Consider the following 16355-nt stretch of genomic DNA (forward strand, 5'->3'; position numbering starts at 1 on the left):
AGGCAGCGCTCGGGTTCCAAGGCGCTGCTGAGAACGCTCGGCGAGCAGACAACGGCAGAGGTGGGCAGCAGCACTTCACATTTATTGAGGGCCTGCCCCCAAGGAGCTCACAGCCTGGGTGCTGAGCCCCCACACGTCCGGGGTGGGGAGGAAAGGCGGTGAAGGCAGAAAGGCAGGCAATGCAGACACTGTGGCCCAAGCAAGGGGTGCGAAGCAGGCACAGGCACGGGGCCTGGGGTGGACAGGGATGGCAGCCTGGCAGGTCCTAGGGACCCGACCAAGCGGAGGCTTGAAGGCTGCCCCTGCCCGACCAGGGCGGGGTCGTCAGGGCTGCCTTAGCCCCTCCACACCTGCTTGAGCCCCCGCCATCATGCCGGCCCTCTCCACCCCGTGCTCCTTGCCCATGCAGACCCTGAGGGAAAGCGGGCAGCAGCATGGAGGTGGGCCTGGGAGGGAGCAGCCTGAAGCCCTGACGGTCCCAGGCCCCTGGGAAAGCCTCCAAGGACTTCCAAACGTCCCCGGAAGCCCCCGGGGCCAGCCAGGAGGAGGGAGGCGCAAGGGAAGCAGGATCCTGATAACCAGGAGGGGCGCCCCAAGAGGCCCAGCCCCTCAAAACTGCTGCTGGCGGGGAGGTTTGGGGGTGGACAGGCAGAGGCCAAGAGGAACCCGCCCAGGGGAAGGGGGACAGCCAGACACACAGCAGCCAGGCAGGAGCAGCAGAGCAGGGACACGCACACGCGGCTCACCACCAGCATCCCCTTTAATAAAACACGGAAGGTTGTGTGACAGGGAGGGGGAGTGAAATATGACCATTTACAACCACACAGAAACCTCTGTACATGTCTAGCGCCTGGCAGAGGGGAGGGCAGCAGGGCAGCGGCGGGCGGGGCCAGCCCTATTTGTAGAGGATGTCGTAGTGTCCGGGCCGGTAGAGAAGGTAGACCTTGGGCTCAGAGCCCTCAGGGAAGATGTGCGGGTTGGTGGTGCCGCCCTCACCGCGGTCCATGTACTCCACCTGGATGGAGACGCTGAGGGCCTGGGCCAGGGCGATGATGTGGATGTGGTCGCTCTCCTTGCACATGGGCTCCACCTCCTGCGGCACAGGTGCAGGTCAGGGCCTCAGCGCCCCACCCCATGCCCCCGCTGCCCCCAGGCGCTCCCCCAGGCCCTGGTGATCCCCACCCTGAGAGGAGAGAGAAGGGAGGGCCCTGGGTCTGACAGGCGGGGTGGGGCGGCACCTGCTGGCAGAACTCCTTGACAGTCCGCCCACCCTCGATGAAGTGCTCGAAGAACTTGCTCTCCCGCTGCAGGTAGCCAGAGGTGAGCAGCCGCAGGTAGACCACCAGGTAGTCCGAGGTGCTCTGGTCATTGAAGGAGGCCAGCAGGTCGGCTACCGAGGTCTGCTTCTCCACCTGCTCAATCAGGTCCATGAACTGCCACCAGCGGGGACAGAGGGCAAGATGAGGGAGGAGATGGGTCAACCCCGCTGCGGCCAGGCCACCCACCCTCCACTGTGGCCGAGCAGGCGACAAGGCCGCTGGGCTCACCGTGTTGTGGAAATCCTCAATTGTGAACTCGGTGAAGCCCTGGGACACCAGGTCTTCTTTGCTCTTGGCAGACACAGCCTTGAACCTGGAGGTACGAGGGAAAGGGAGACGGGCGTGGGCTCCTCGGTCAACAGAGCAGGAGGCCGGCCTACTGTCCAGCCTCTGGCGGAACTGGACCTCCTGGTCATTGAGACGGAGGAGGGAGCCCCACGACCCCTCAAGGAACGGTGTCGCCCACCCCCTTCAGTGCCCAAGTGCCCACCCGCCTCACCTCTGCAGTTCCTTGCTGTCATCCAGCAGCGCCTCCAAGTGGGAGAACCCAAAAGCTCGATAGAAGCAGTTCCCGTCGGGCCTGGTCTTGCGGATGTAGGAGTACTTTTTGTGGAGGTCCTGCAGAGAGGCAGCCCCGCCCACCCCTGCCCGTCAGCACGGGGCCAGAGCCAGGACGGCCAAGGAGCCACCTCACAAGGGTCACACCGCAGCAGCGGCAACTGGGCTCCCAGCAGCTAGCTACCCGCCATCCTTGGCTGCTGACCCTGGTGACGAGTCACTCAGTGGCCTACCGCCCAGAGCTCCCAAAGCCTCAGGAAACCGTGACTGACGTACACACTGGCTGCCCCAGCCACCGGCCACACCACGCTCCGGCGCCAGTACCTGACACACTGCCTGGGCCTGCAGAGCCCTCTGCTCATAAACACTGGCCAGGGAACCAGTCCCTGACTGGTGAGTGCAGCTTGTCCAGTGAATATAAAGTTTTTCAAACCATGAAAGACCAGGGCAAACTGGTTGGGGTGAGGGTGCTCACAGCCCCAGGCCGGGATGGGACGGCCTCCCTTGGCCCCTCCTTGCGCTGCCCTGCCTGTTCGCGGGCGCCACTGGTGGGAGCTCTTCCCGTTCCCTCCCGCCAACTCCACAGGCTTCCCTCTGCCTGTGGAACCAGCCCACGCTAGTGCGCTCCTAGTGCTGCCCGACAAACAGGCCTCAGTCCCCGGCCTCGGCGCCCTCCCCTGCCCCCCACCCCACGGCTACCTCACACCTTCTCCACGCTCCATAGGCCGCACCCCAAGACGCTGCTACACTTCACTTCCCGCTGCTTTCGGGCCCTCCTCGTCCGCGTTCCTACCGCCACTCCTCATCCCTCTAACCTGCGAGGGTCAGGGCCACCTCCAAACCACCTAACACCCTTCCAGACGCACTGTATCACCTGCCAGAAGATGGTCATGACGCACATCCACAGTGACTGTCACGTGAATGGCACAATGTCTGCTTATCAACCCTCTCTCTTGATGTCATCAGTCTTGGGATTTCAGTAGTTCTAATTGTAACTGTTTGCCCACTCCTACCTCGGCCCTGGACTCCAACACGTCCAACCGCCTCATCGACAGCTCCTCTGCGCCGCCCGGTCTGGCATGGCAGGCCCTGACCTCCCCACTACCCGCTCCTCTGGCCTTCCCATCCAGTCAACGGCAACGCCGCCTTCCAGCCTAAAACCTCCGGGTCGTTACCGACCCCTCCCTCATACCACGTCCCGTCCAACGCAGAGCCTTTGGGCCCCACCCCGAGCGCACTCAGTATCGAGCGCTTCTCACCACCTAACTGCCCCCTCCTCCCGCCTGTCCCCGGTCACAGCTGTCACTCCTGCCTCCTGATGGTTTTATCCCAAAGCTTGCACCTCAGGCCTCCTTGCCTCCACTTGTACTCAGCCAGCTCTCGCCCCGGCCGCTGGAGCGACCCTAGAACCGAGGATGCCCCTTATCTTCCTCCGGGGCCTTTCTCTGTCCACAGCGCCCCATCTCCCACCCTCCCCCCACCTCCACTCCGCTTCAGCCGCCCTGGGCCCCACACCGCTCCTCAAATCACCCGCACACTCCTGCCCGGGGCCGCCGCAACCGGCTCGCCTGCCTCTGTCAGTTCAGTCACTCAGACCCCACCTGAGCGAACCCTTCGCCGGGCACCTCCACCCCGGCCTCCTCGCCCACCTCGCCGCTCTCCACAGCACTTACTCCCTCCTGGCGCAGACATTTCGGTTACCCTGAGCCTAGTGCCTGTCTTCCCACTAAGTATCGCGAGGGCAGGGGTTTGCCAGTGGAAGTCACCCCTCTATCTTCTGTATCCAGAACAGTGCCTGGCCCACAGTATGTGCCCGTACAGCTCACAATGCGTACAAAAAGCCCACATCACTGCAGCTCCCAGAAATTACTAGAGTCCTTCTGCGCACTTACTCCTTGCCAGGCCCTGTGCGGAGGGCTAGTGCCCATGACCCTATTAATCCTCAGAGGGGTCCATTTCACAAAGCCACCCAGCTCCGTTTAGGCTCTGCCCGCTAGGCTCAGGCGCCTCCGTGGAGCAAAGGTGGGTTCAGGCATTCGGGCACAACACCAAGTGAGCGCGTCGGTCCCCTGCGCGCACAACACGCAGACACTCGAACATTCGCTGAACGGCTCAATGGGGAAGAACCTGAGCCGCCCACCCTGTCGGTGTTACCAGGGTGACCTAGGTGGGACACATCGGACTTGCAACTGGGGCCCCACTGCACTGACCAGCTACTGAGCTCAGCACCGGACTGCCAGGGCCTCCTGCGAGCCTCACACTCGCCCCGAGATGCTCGGCGTGTTGCCCGGCATCACACAGCTGGCAGTGGCGGAGTCCGCCTCACCCCCAGGGGTGCCGGGCCCAGGGCCAGTGCCTTCGGCTCCCCACAGACCGTGGGTAAATCACAGGCGCGCTGGGCATGGGGGGAGACAGACAGCAGGTCGTGCGCAGCCGCAGCTGGTCTACAGATGTGGTGTTTGGTCCACACATTTTAAATTTGGACTAGCTGCCAAGCGTTAGGAGTCCGGAGATTTCATATCAACACAGATCTGGCACCAAAGGAGTGACAGGCACGGTCACGCCCATTTGCCCCAGGTGCTTCCACTCCCAGCTCCAGGCCGATTCAGAGCTGCGACGCCTCCCCTCACCTGGGGTAGCTGCCTGGCCCCGACTCAGGCAGCCCTGAAGGCCCCTCCTTTCAGATGAAAGGTTCTAAGATCTTTAGGGGGAAGGGGAGAAGCAACATTTACTGTATGCCCAGGCTGTGCCAATGGATACTGTTCACACATGCCCACCGCCACATTTTAGCCTCGATTTCGGCCTCCCAGCTCATAGATGAGTGAGTGGTTACACGTACCCGTTTGTAAGTGGAGTACCAGGCCCGGCACAAGGGCTGGAGCCCCTTCCCCACTGCCGCCTGCCTCTCCACCAAGGCCCTGGAAGGAGGCTGGGGGATGTACCTCTGCCCCGCGCCTCCGCCCCGCCCCCCCCCCCAGCCCCAGCCCACTCAGCCCCCCTGTGAGCGCTGAGACCGTCAGCCCCGCCACCAGGCTGCTCCTTGCCCCACAGGCATCCTCTCTGCCGCCCTCACTCCCACCCTCAACCACCACGGTCTCCTGACTGCATCGCCCGGATTTCACAGGTTAGGGCCCCACAGCTCAGACACGGAAGGGCCTGCTAAGGTCTTCTGATTCCAGACTCTGCACACTTAAGGACCAGCGACCAGAGGGCTCCCCAACACCCTACCAGCTAGGAGGCCCAGCCCAGCAAGGGGAAGATCATTACCCCTTGCCCGCCCCCACCCACAGCGCTCTTCCTGCCCCCTCAGCCAGGCTCCCACCTTGATCTTCTGTTGATAGATATTGTCGTCCTCGGCGTATTCCTTGTACAGGACTGAGAGCTCCAGTCGCTCTGAGACCAGCGGGTTCTGCACAGCAATCTGCAGAGGCAGGAAACCCATCATGCTCTGGCAGGTGGCTAGAGTGACCTACACCTAACAGCCAGGGCACCTAGACGAAGGGTGCTGGGCCGCTCACCCAGTGGCACAGTGACCCCCCACCCCCCGCCCCAATAAAGGGATCCAGTATCTAGCACAGCCTGGAGCTTCCAAAGTCGGGAAAAACAACAGGCCTCAGGCCCAGCCTATGCACCCCCATAACAGGGCAGCTGGCCACAACCCCTCACCTCTTGCTGAATTCGGTCCTGCTGAGCCATGATGGCTTCATCATAGGCAAGACAGTTAACACCTGGAAGAAGGAAGCAGGCCAGGGATTACGGCGGGCCCTGGCTCTCTCCACTCGGGGCAGCGGCCCGAGAACAAAAGCAGCCCGGAGAGCAGGCTGAGAATCTGAAAGCACACATCTCACATCTTGCTCCTCCCAACCATGTGACCTTGGCAGAGCCCTTCCCTTCTCAGGCCCTAGTTTTCTCATCTGTAAAATGCGGGGGGAGAGGTGATCGCCCCAAGGTGTGTTCCTCCAGCTCGAACACCCCCTTCCCCGGGCGTTCTAGCATCACTTCCCAGCAGGCTGGGGTGCTCTGGGGCTGGGCGGGGTCCCCTGGGGAAAGTCACAGGCAGAGGCAGAGTCTGCGGCTGGAGGAGAGCTTCCTGTGAGCCTGCACTTTACTTGACCACACCCTTTCTCCTTCTGCTGTCCTGTGCCTTCTTAATGGTGCCCATTTCATAGATAAAACACATGCAGACAGGTGAAGTATCTGCTCAAGGTCACAACTAGTAAACACTTCTGGTCAGACCCAGGTTTGCCTAATTCCCAAGGCTTAGCTCTCACCACAATACTTCTCCTCTGCCGTCTCACTGCAAAGAACTTTCCTCAACTTTAAAAAAGAGCCAATTCCATCCCCTTCCTCCCCTCGATGAAATACCGTGAGATGGCACCTTAGAGACATCCTGTTAAGTGCTCACAGGTGAGCTGGGCAGGTCCAGGGGCCGGGAATTCTGGTCCCGGCTCTTTCTGAACTTTTGTTCAAAAAGTTCAAGTCCCTGAACAAGTCCCTTCCGGGGGCCTGGGTCTCCCAGTGCTCAGACCCTCAAGTGTGTGGTTGGGATGGGTGTGTGAGCTAAATGACTTTTAAGGTCAAGACTTTTGGGCCTGAGTCTCCCAGATCCTTAGCTGGGCCTCGACCCAGCCCTTCCACTGCCCTGCAATGGCACTGTCCCTGCCCCCCAAGGGACTTACTCAGTCCCCAGGGCCTGACTCCTGGGTGAAAATGGAGAGAGTGGCACCATTTTGAAAGGGCCAGCTCTTCAGAGGGCGAAGAAAACAATGCCCAGGCAGGCGGAAAGGGGCTGCAAGGCCAGAAGAGGGGGCTCCCCCGGAAACGCAGGCTGCAGTGTTCGGGGAACACACCCGCGGGCCGCGCACACCCCCGGCCGCCCGCAGCATCCCCAGCAGCCGCCCAGCCCTTTGTGCTCCGGAGTCCGCTGTAACACGACGCCCGCCCGGGCGCGGGCGCAGGCTGCTCTGGAGAAGGCGGGCGGGCGGCGGAACCCCGACACAGGCCTCGGCCTGACTGCAAGGACCGGGGCGGCTGGGCTGGGTACCTGGGAGCCCCGCGCCGATGGGGCTGAGAGGGGGGCGGGGCGGCCCAGGCCCCGCCCAGGGCGCGCGCGCGAGAGAGAAGGGCCGCGGGCCCGGGCCCGCTCCGCCAGCCCGGCCGGGGGTCGCGGCGGCGGCTCCTTCCATTGTGAGGGGGAGGGGAGGTGGCGGCAGCAGTAGAAGAGGAAGGGGACGTCGTGCGCTTGCGCTTCGCCCCCGGCCGGCAGCGGCCCCGCCCCCGGCATCCTCCGGTACCAGCTTCCCGACATCGGCCCGGCTAGCCCGGGCCGTGCGGCCCACCCCGAGTCAGTACCTTCGGAGTCGCTACCCAGCGGCTCCTGCTTCTGCTGCTGAGGTTCCTCCGCCGCCATCTTTAAACAGCGCCGCACTGCTGACCGCTTCCGGGTTACCAATCGCCCTCCTCCCGGAAGAGAGCCCCTCCTCGTGGCCCCTCCTTGGCAACGCCTCTAGCAACGGGAACCCCTCCGGCGCTGCTATCTGAGGGGCTGGAAGTCCCTGGGGCCGCTGCAGCCCACTGCGAGGACGGCTGCCCCCGCCCACCCTGCGTCCGCGCACCTGCCTGGCTCCATCTTCTCAGGTTCTCCGAGCTCCCGGGGCCGAGGAGAGCCTCCTGGAACCAGTTCAGTTTTCCTCTCTTTGCTGTTGGAAACGCGGATTGTATTATGGAGATAAGTAGGAAGGTGAAATTGAAGTCACCCAGGGCAACATTCCTGCGGTGGGCTGCGGCGCTCAGGGCAGGTGAGGAGCGCCGGGCCGAGGAGTCAGGGAATCCTGCTGCCACCAGCCCTTCTCCACGGGCCTGCGGTCGGAGCGGGCTTTGGCGCCCCGCTTCTGGCCCGGAGAACAGGTCCCTCCGGGTCAAGGCCAAAGTCTCGGCACCTAACTCTGGACCCCGTGTACTTCTGGTTATGAGGAAAACAAGGTCTTTTTAAAAACAGGGAGTTGATAAAAATGAAAAACAGATTAGTGGCTGCCAGGGGTTGAGGAGGCGGTGGGAGCCCGAGGAAAGTGGGTGTGATTGTGAAAAGGAAACAGGAGGGACCTTTGTGGAGATGAAAACATTCAGCATCGTAGCCGTGTATGAATATCCTGCAAGGTGCTGTACTGTAGTTTTGCAAGATGTTACCAATGAAGGAAACTGCGTAAAGAGTACATGGGATCTTTCTGTGTAATGTGCTAAAGCTGCCTGTGAATTATCTAAAAATAAAATACTGCGAAGTGGCAAGGCCTGGAACGCTGAAGCTACTGAGAGCGTTGACAGCCTGGGGCCCTGGTTCCTGACCCCCAGCTCCCGCCCCCGCCCCCGGCCTTTCTCATGGCCGTGCAGTGGCCTCTCCAGAGGGCTGCGCCGGGCTCCCGATCAGGTGCCTCGGTTCGTGGCCGTGCAGGAGTGGAATGTGTTCACAGCTCTGTCTGGTCCTGGAGCAGGTGCATTGGTGCCCGCGCTCACCACACAGCCCACGGCGACCTTCCCACAGCAGCACTACAAACATCACATCTATGTCCCAGAAACATTGCAAATTACTATTTATTGGGTCATCGAGCCTTGGGGTTTCTTCCAAACTCAAGAAAGCAAAGGATCCTCCCAGTCTGAACCCTATGCCTACCAAACTGTTCATTCCTTTTCCAGGTTTTGCAATGAAATCTGTAACTGCCAATCAGCTCTTCAGTCATAATAGAATTGGTATTCTATGAAGAGCTAATTAAGACAGGTCATGACAAAAACATATCTGTTAGGATTTTCAAAATCTTGCGAATAGCTGTAAGACACCTCCAACCTCCCTACCCCCTTACTTCAACTAGGGAGCCCCCGTCAGGGGAGGGAGAGCCCTCTTCTCCATGTCGATTACCTTGTGGTCAATAACGTCTCTTACCCTCCTTCTGTGGTGGTACTTTTTACCATTTTAGCTTTGCTTCTCTATCCTGAAGCATCCAGAGCCCAGCTGCACATTTGCCAGGAGTCGCCAGCACAGCTGCAGACTGTTCTCTGCCGCCCGGTGCACCCACCCAGAGGTGGCCCAGCAGTGCTGCCCTGGCTGGTGAGGCCTATAGTGAAACAGGCCACGCTGGCAGTGGGGTCGGGTTGCTGTTGGACACAGTGGCAAAGGTGGCAGGCGGCAGCCCAGAGCTTTGTTTTCCATGGTGTTGACGTGGCACAGATGCCTCCTCACAGCCCTGCTGGCTTGCAGTGTGTCCGGACCCCATATTCCCCTCTGCAGGATTCGGTCAGGTGGAGGGAGAGGTGACCCCATTCCAGGACCCAGGAACTGTGAGACCTTGGCCTCAGAGGAAGGGTTTGCAGAACAGCGCAGAGGCCCTGGGGGGCCACATGGCTTCCAAGCCCACCCACCTCTTCCACCTCTCAGTGGCGAAGGCCAGGCGACAAGGACACAGCGTGGGCCCTGGGAAGGCCGTGGCCAGGAAAAAGCCTCAGGGGTGAGCCAAAGACGAGGGCCCGGCGATCCTTTCCGAGGAGGCTTAGGAGGCAGGCAGCTGCCCGGATGGGAAGAGTGAGGTGTGCCTGGCCCCAAATGAACCCCTGGAGCTGTCACTGCAGGAACTCAGAAAGGTCCACAGGCAGCTGGCCCCAAAATCAGAGAGGCCAGAGTGGCAGGGGCTGTGCTTGAGGGCTGCTGGCTGGGTCAATGCTCGCGCTCAGGGTCCAGGCCACCTGAGGCAGAAAGCAGCAGAGGATGGGCGGAGGCAGCAAAGGGAGGCACCTCCGCACCCAGGCTCACACACACTCTCCCTTGGGGCACTGTCCTGTAAATGCCTCACGTTCCGAAACATCTTAAGTCTGGCCCTGATGCGCGGCTCAGCGGGTTAGGCATCGTCCGGCAAAGTGAAGAGCCGCTGGTTTGATTCCTGGTCAGGGCACGTGCCTGGGTCGGTGGCCCGATCTCCTGTTGGGGGCAGAGGAGAGGCAACTGATGGGTGTTTCTCTTTGCACTCTCTCTCTCTTTTTTCCTCCCTTCCCCTCTCTCTGTAAATAACTTTTAAAAATCTTTAAAAAAAAAAAAACCTTAGGTCTGTTGAGGATCCAGTCCGGTGGTACCAGCCTCTTCCGGGAGAGCCTCCAAGCACCAGGAGAATGATGCATTAGTTCCCTTATTGCTGCCATAAACAAATCACCACCAACCTAGTGGTCTAAAAGAACACAGATGTGCAACTTTACAGTTCGAGAGATCAGAGGTCTGGTATGGGTTACAGGGGACAAAAATAACTTATGTGCTGGCTGTGTTCCTTTCTAGAGGCTCTAAAGGAGGATCCTCTTCCTACTCATGCATGTTGGTGGCAGAACACAGTTGCTTGTAGCTGTAGGACTGAGGTCCCCACATTCTTCCTGGCCGTGAACTGAGGGCTGTCCCCAGTTTCTAAAGGTCACTGCATTCCTTGGCTCCTGGCCTTTTCTCCATCTTCAAAGCCAGCACAGGCAGGCAGGCAGAGTCCTCAGGTGGCATCTCCGAGACGACCATCACCCGCCTTCCTTGTCTGTCGTCCACCATAAGGACTCCTGCGATTACACTGGGCCCACCAGATAATCTTCTGTTCCGACGCGCCTAACGTGAATCGCAGCTGCGAAGTCCCCTCTGCCATGGGAGGTAGCTACTCACACATTCCAGGGACTGGGGCGTGGGCATCTTGAGGAGGACATGATTCTCCTGGCCACACCACCCTAATTTAAAATGAGGGAAACTGAGGCTCAGAGAAGCTAAATGACTTGCCCAAGGTCATAGAGTAAATGGCCAAACCAGGCCTCAAACCCAGGCCCCTGCCTCCCCGTCCACTCTTGCTGACATTCCAGCGCCGGCCACGACTGCAGTCTCTCCCTCGCCCAGCGTGTGCACCAGGGGAGACCCCCAGCCCCCAGGCTCGGGACCGGACAGACGCCCTCAGACACAGAAGATGCCGTGTGAGAGGTCAAGGAGCCTTATTTTCTCTACAGGGAATGGCCCGAGCACCCTAACTGGGTTACAGATAAGAGAGGGACACTGAAAGGTGACCAGATTTGAGGCCTAGTTGCCACACTAAGAACCAGGGAGAATGGGGTTCAAACATGACAGGTCACTTGCACCCTAAAACTCTCACCCACCCTCAAGTGTGTGACCCTGCCCATGTCCACACATGCTGCTGCCTCCTAGGACAAAGGGGACCATTGTCCCTTTGGGTTCCAGAGGCACAAAAAATGGGGGACACCCCAATCAAACCCTTGGCAGGACAGTGGAGTTACTATAGAAACCTAAGGCAGCTCTTCTCTCCTGGTGTCACAGTCTTGCTACATGGAGCCCCACGGCCTGATCTGTGTCCACGGCAACCTGAGCCAACCAAGGACCTTGAGCTCGCTGCTCAAGATGCATCAAAAACAAAGCCTCTCATAGTGAGGCAGCAGACAGGGTGACCTAGTTGTTTGGGAGGTGACAGCCGTGAGGCCCCTCCCCCCAAAGACAAGGGACCTGTTGCGGTACCCACAGGTGACAAGTGGATGCCCCCCAGCACTGCTGCCTGGCCTAGGTAGGCCCTTCGGATCCCACCTGGGCTCCCCCTTCCCTGGCCAACATCCCACCCAACCTGTGACTGCCTCCCAGCGTTCTAGGCGTTGTCCCTTCAGGCCCAGACACAAAGGCTGGCCTGTGTAGAAAGAAACAAGCCTTTTGGGAGGCAGACGACCAACTCCTCACCCCTCGGGGAAGCAGCCACAGCAAGAGCTAAGCTTGACACAATATCCAGGCACTGGGTCCCGCAGGCATCACGGGACACCACACAAAGGCCGGGAAGGATCAGACAAAGGCGGGGAGCGCAGGGTCCCCCTTGAGCTTGTTAACATGAATCAGGAAACAAGAGCCCTGCTGAGGAGGTTTTGGGGACATGTGTGTTCCGATACCCAGGGCCTAAAGCCAACCACACCCCTAGAGACCTTCAGCTCTCGCCTGGCAGCTTTGCTCTCCATCCCGGCCCCTGGAGCCCTGGCAGCCTCAGCTCCGCAGGGGACACTGAACCTGTGTCTCTTCAGCAATCACCCGTGTCACCCAGCAAAGAACGCAGAGGAGAGCTACAGCTGTCCTCCAGGGATGGGGACTGTAGGTCTGAGGGTTCCTTCCAGACACTGGAAGTCAGGATTCCGGCTCAGTGTGGAGCATTTCCCAGCTAAGGAGACACCCCTAGCCCCCCAGGAAGGGCCCTAGGGATGGAGGAGCAACAAATTCCCCAGGCTAAGAAAGGGAAGGGGCAGAGAAGCAGCAGGGAGAACAAGAAAGCCAGTCAGTCCACAAGCATTTATGGATACAGTGATAAGGAAAGGGGCCCTGGAGTTGCATTAAAAAGCAAGGCACTAAACCGCCCTAGCCTCCAAGTAGGAAGGGCACCACCACCTGAGAATCGGCTGGGCACACCAACCGCCGACAGGGAAGGATGGCCCCGTGAGAAAAGTGCTTCCAGCAGCCGAGCCGGCCCCAGCAGGAGGCAGGCAGAAACACGCGTGGCCTTGAGCTTGGCAAAGCCAACAGGGCTAGAGAAAGCAAGCATGACAGGCTGCCCGGTGACAACAGGCTTTGTTTTCCCCAGAAGCCAGAAAACATTTCAACACAAGCACGCATGCAAAGAAAGGGGCAGTCCCAGCCAGCAAGAACGGCTGAGCACCCAGGACCTACCCACAGGGCAGCCGGCCAGCGGGCTCCCGAGGCCGGCCAGGCCCGCTTCTCCACACTCCCACCCAGCGCCAACCTCAGCTCGAGCATGGAGGCAGGAGCCCAGGTCAAAGTCACGATGAGTTTCGGAGGCAAGATTTAAATACATTTTATTGTTACAAGGGGGGGGGGTCCCCTACCGAGCGAGGCCTTATAAACCGAAATCTGTGGTCCCAGAATGTCACAATGGAGAAATCAAGAGGTTATGATTGCAGAAGAGGTCACTGTAACTGAAGGACGTGGTCCAGGGGAGGCCGGCCAGGAATGTAGCAGGCATGACCAGGACAGGCCGGGGTGGTCGGGTCACAGGGCGAGGGAGAGGGCAGCCCCTTCACTCCCGCTTCTTGTAGCTCTCCAGGTGAGACAAGACCCAGCCGGCTGGCAGGAGGATGCACAGGAAGCAGGAGGTGAGCCCAATGGCGAGATCCTACACAGAGCACAAGAGAGAAGGAAGCCCCCGGGTAAGGAATCCCCCAGACTTCTGGCTGTCTGACCAGCCTTCCCAGGCAGCCGAAAGCCCCCTCAGTGAGTGAAGACTCAGGCTCCAGAGGGAAGAAACACAGCAGATCCAAGGCCCACTCTAGGCCTTGAGGTAAAGGGTCGGGTACGGAAGCAGGGGTCAGCCAGGGTTAGAATCGATGGAGAAATCCACCATCATTTAATAAAGTGAAGGGACAGGAACAAGGATTTAAGTCTATCTGTAGCTGGTCTGTTAGGTCCCAGAAACCTTTGCATGGGCTGATAATGGTAAAAATACACCTCCCCTTCCTTGCCTTAAAAATCCCTCCCTGCCCTGGCTGGCATGGCTCAGTGGACTGAGCACCAGCCTGCAAACCAAAAGGTCTGAGGTTCAGTTCCCAGGCAGGGCAGGTGCCTGGGTTGTGGGCCAGGTCTCCAGTAGGGGGCGCAGGAGAGGCAACTGGTCGATGTTTCCTTCCTCCCTTCCCCTCTCTCTAGAAATAAATAAAATTAAGAAAAAACAAAACACCTCCCTTCCCATGTCCTTTTCAGGAATGCTATGGAACCTTTGGGGCTGGGGTAAAAGGCTTTCTACAGCCATTTCCACATTCCCAATAGTAGTTAAGGTCATAGCAAAACGTGGAGTCGCACTTGAGCTCCAATTCCTTCTTTGCCACTGAAAGGTGTGACTTTTGACAAATCAATACACGGCTCCTAAATTTCAGTTTCCTCAACCATGAAATGGGGATAATGGCCTTTTCCTCTGGCGTCCCCGGGAGGACGGAATGAGACCGGCCCAGCAGCGTTAGCTCGGCGCCTGGCACACAACAGGCACTCGGCGGGCGTCAGTCCCCAGGCGCAGCGACCCGCCAGCGATCTCCCGGCTCGGCTCTCGGCTACAGGCCTGCTAGGCTGGGTTCTGCAGCCCGCATCCAAGGCCGGGTTCTGCCACTGAGGCAATGAATAACGGCGCCAAACAGGAGACCGCTGTCATTACGGGTTAAACCCTGCCACGTTTCTGGGAATTACAAAGGACCTGTTGGGGATTCGCTGCCTCCTACCCTAATAATTAAGAGCGGTAGCAATTACCATGGTCACTAACAAATGCCACCCCATTACTTCCTATCACACCACTGCACTCTCAATAGCTTCTAAGTGCTCATCAAAGCACCCCCACGAGCCGACTGACAGTCTGTGACCTGAGGTCCTGGGGCTGACTGACAACGACTGTGGCCCGGACACTGTCCTCCGCACCCTCCAGACACGCCCAAAACAGCACGGCAGCTCTCGAGAGCAGCGAGGCGCAGGGCCCTCTCCGAGCCACCGAGGTCTGGTGCGCCAGACCCGGCCGGCCCCCAACCCGCCGCGGGACTCCCGGGCCGGCCCGCTCCTCACCATGGTCCTGAGTTGCTCCCGCGGAGGCTTGGAATAGATCTGGGCACGCGGCACCAGGAGCCGCCGGGCCTGGCCCGTTAGGCCCCTCAGCAGCAACGGCGTCAGCGCAGACATGACCGCACGGAACTGACTGCAGACAGCTACCAGTCAGAGCCCAAGGTCGGGAAGTCAAAATGGCGGACCCGAACGGAACTTCCGGAGCCAGAGAGGCCGGAAAAGGGAGGCCCGGAAATGTCCCGGAAATGACGAAAAGCTACACCTCCCGCCCTCCCTTGTTAATTTTTGGCGCGTTCCTCAAAACAGCCAATCGACGCCATCCTGTAACTGATGAGCGGGGCATAGAAGGACGTCCTTAACCATTATGCCCCGCCTCTAAGGCGCCCTATCTTCATGATTGACACCGCCGTCACCCTATCACATAAGTCAGAAACCGGGATGGCACTCTTGACTCCTCCTTCCATTCATACAGTACTCAAATCTCTCTATTCAGAAAGCCCCACTCTCCGCCAAGCCTCCATTATTTCTGGCCAGAACGCCTGATACTAACCTCCTAAATGAATTCTTCTCATTTACGCTTATCCTCTTTAATTCCAGTGTCCACGCAATGGCAACCTACCTTCCTGCCTTCCTCTCTTCCTCTCTCCATCATTTCCTTCCTTCTTTTTAAACATAAATCTAACCAAATCATACACCTGCTTAAATTTCAGTGGCTCCCATTGCTTACTAGACCAAGTCCCAATTTCTGGAGGTCATTCTCCAACCTCATCTCTAAATACTCCACACCTTCTTTCTTGTTCACTGGTCCTCCCTCTCTCCACCCCACACTACCCCAAGCCTTTTGCTTCTTTGTATCTTTGTATCTGTTGGGTTGGCCAAAAAGTTCCTTTGGTTTTTTCCCCATAGGATGGCTCTAGTAGTGCTTAGTTGTCTTTAACTTCATTTGATACAATTTTGTTATATTGTATTGTGACGACTGTCACATCAGTGTGCATTTTTTTAAAAAGGTTTTATTTATTTTTAGACAGGAGAGAAAGGAAGGAGAGAGTGAAACATCAATATGTGGTTGCTTCTCACACGCCCCCTACTGGGGAACCCGGCCTGGAACCCAGGCGTGCGCCCTGACTGGAGAATCGAATCTGTGACCCTTCGGTTCCCAGGCTGAAGCTCAATCCACTGAGCCACACTATCGGGGGCCTGCATTTTTTTAAAAACATCAAAATTAGTGAATTTTTGTGCAGCTATTTTAATATTGGAAATGGAAAGAAAATATGCAACATTTTTGGCACACTATGTTTTATTATTTCAAGAAAGGTAAAAACACAACTGAAACACAAAGAAAGATTTGTGCAGTGTAGGGAGAAGGCACAGTGACTGACTGAACGTGTCAAAAGTGGTTTGCGAAGTTTCTTGGTACTATTGACATTCTGGCCAAATAATTCTTTGCTGTGGGGCTGTCTTATGCATTGGAAGATGTTAAGTAGCACCCCCGGCCTCTACCCATTAGAATTCAATAGTGGGAAATGGCCAACATACTCAAAATATCCAAATCAATAGTTACTGGTGAAAATTAAAAACATGTCTTTCATTTTACCAGAAACAACCAGAGCTTTTTGGCCAACGCAATACCCAGAACACTTTTCAACTCTTATCTAGCCTTCCTTTTTCACCTCTCTTGTTTGCAGGCCTCCACTTACTGATACAGTTTACTTTATTCAACAAATATTTACTAGGCCCTACTGTGTTCCAGGAACTGTTCTGGACCTGCACTGAACAAGGCTCCCTAATCACAGAATTGACGTTCCTGAGGGGAGAGACAATAAACGAGCACCTAGTGAGAAGCGGCTGAGAGTGCGGCGGTGGGACAGAAAGCAGTGGGTGGC

General features: G+C 58.1%; 2 protein-coding genes across 2 annotated transcripts; both read right to left on the reverse strand.

Annotated features, from left to right (window-relative positions):
- Positions 1-51: 51 nt before the first annotated feature.
- On the reverse strand, positions 52-7324 carry OTUB1 (OTU deubiquitinase, ubiquitin aldehyde binding 1). Its single transcript, XM_054570984.1, has 7 exons — positions 7230-7324; positions 5544-5605; positions 5200-5298; positions 1819-1937; positions 1548-1632; positions 1239-1433; positions 52-1093 (listed from the first exon to the last, which is right to left on the reverse strand). The coding sequence occupies exons 1-7, from the start codon at positions 7285-7287 to the stop codon at positions 896-898; spliced, it is 816 nt and encodes a 271-aa protein (XP_054426959.1). The 5' UTR covers positions 7288-7324; the 3' UTR covers positions 52-895.
- A 5390-nt stretch (positions 7325-12714) lies between these two features.
- On the reverse strand, positions 12715-14662 carry LOC129068626 (cytochrome c oxidase subunit 8A, mitochondrial). Its single transcript, XM_054570986.1, has 2 exons — positions 14476-14662; positions 12715-13048 (listed from the first exon to the last, which is right to left on the reverse strand). Exons 1-2 carry the CDS (start codon positions 14587-14589, stop codon positions 12953-12955), a joined length of 210 nt encoding a protein of 69 aa, XP_054426961.1. The 5' UTR covers positions 14590-14662; the 3' UTR covers positions 12715-12952.
- Positions 14663-16355: the final 1693 nt, after the last annotated feature.

The sequence above is a fragment of the Pteronotus mesoamericanus genome, unplaced genomic scaffold (assembly GCF_021234165.1).
Source record: "Pteronotus mesoamericanus isolate MK-2021 breed Mesoamerican mustached bat unplaced genomic scaffold, CSHL_Meso_final contig_214, whole genome shotgun sequence".
In the NCBI taxonomy this organism is placed as follows: domain Eukaryota; kingdom Metazoa; phylum Chordata; class Mammalia; order Chiroptera; family Mormoopidae; genus Pteronotus; species Pteronotus mesoamericanus.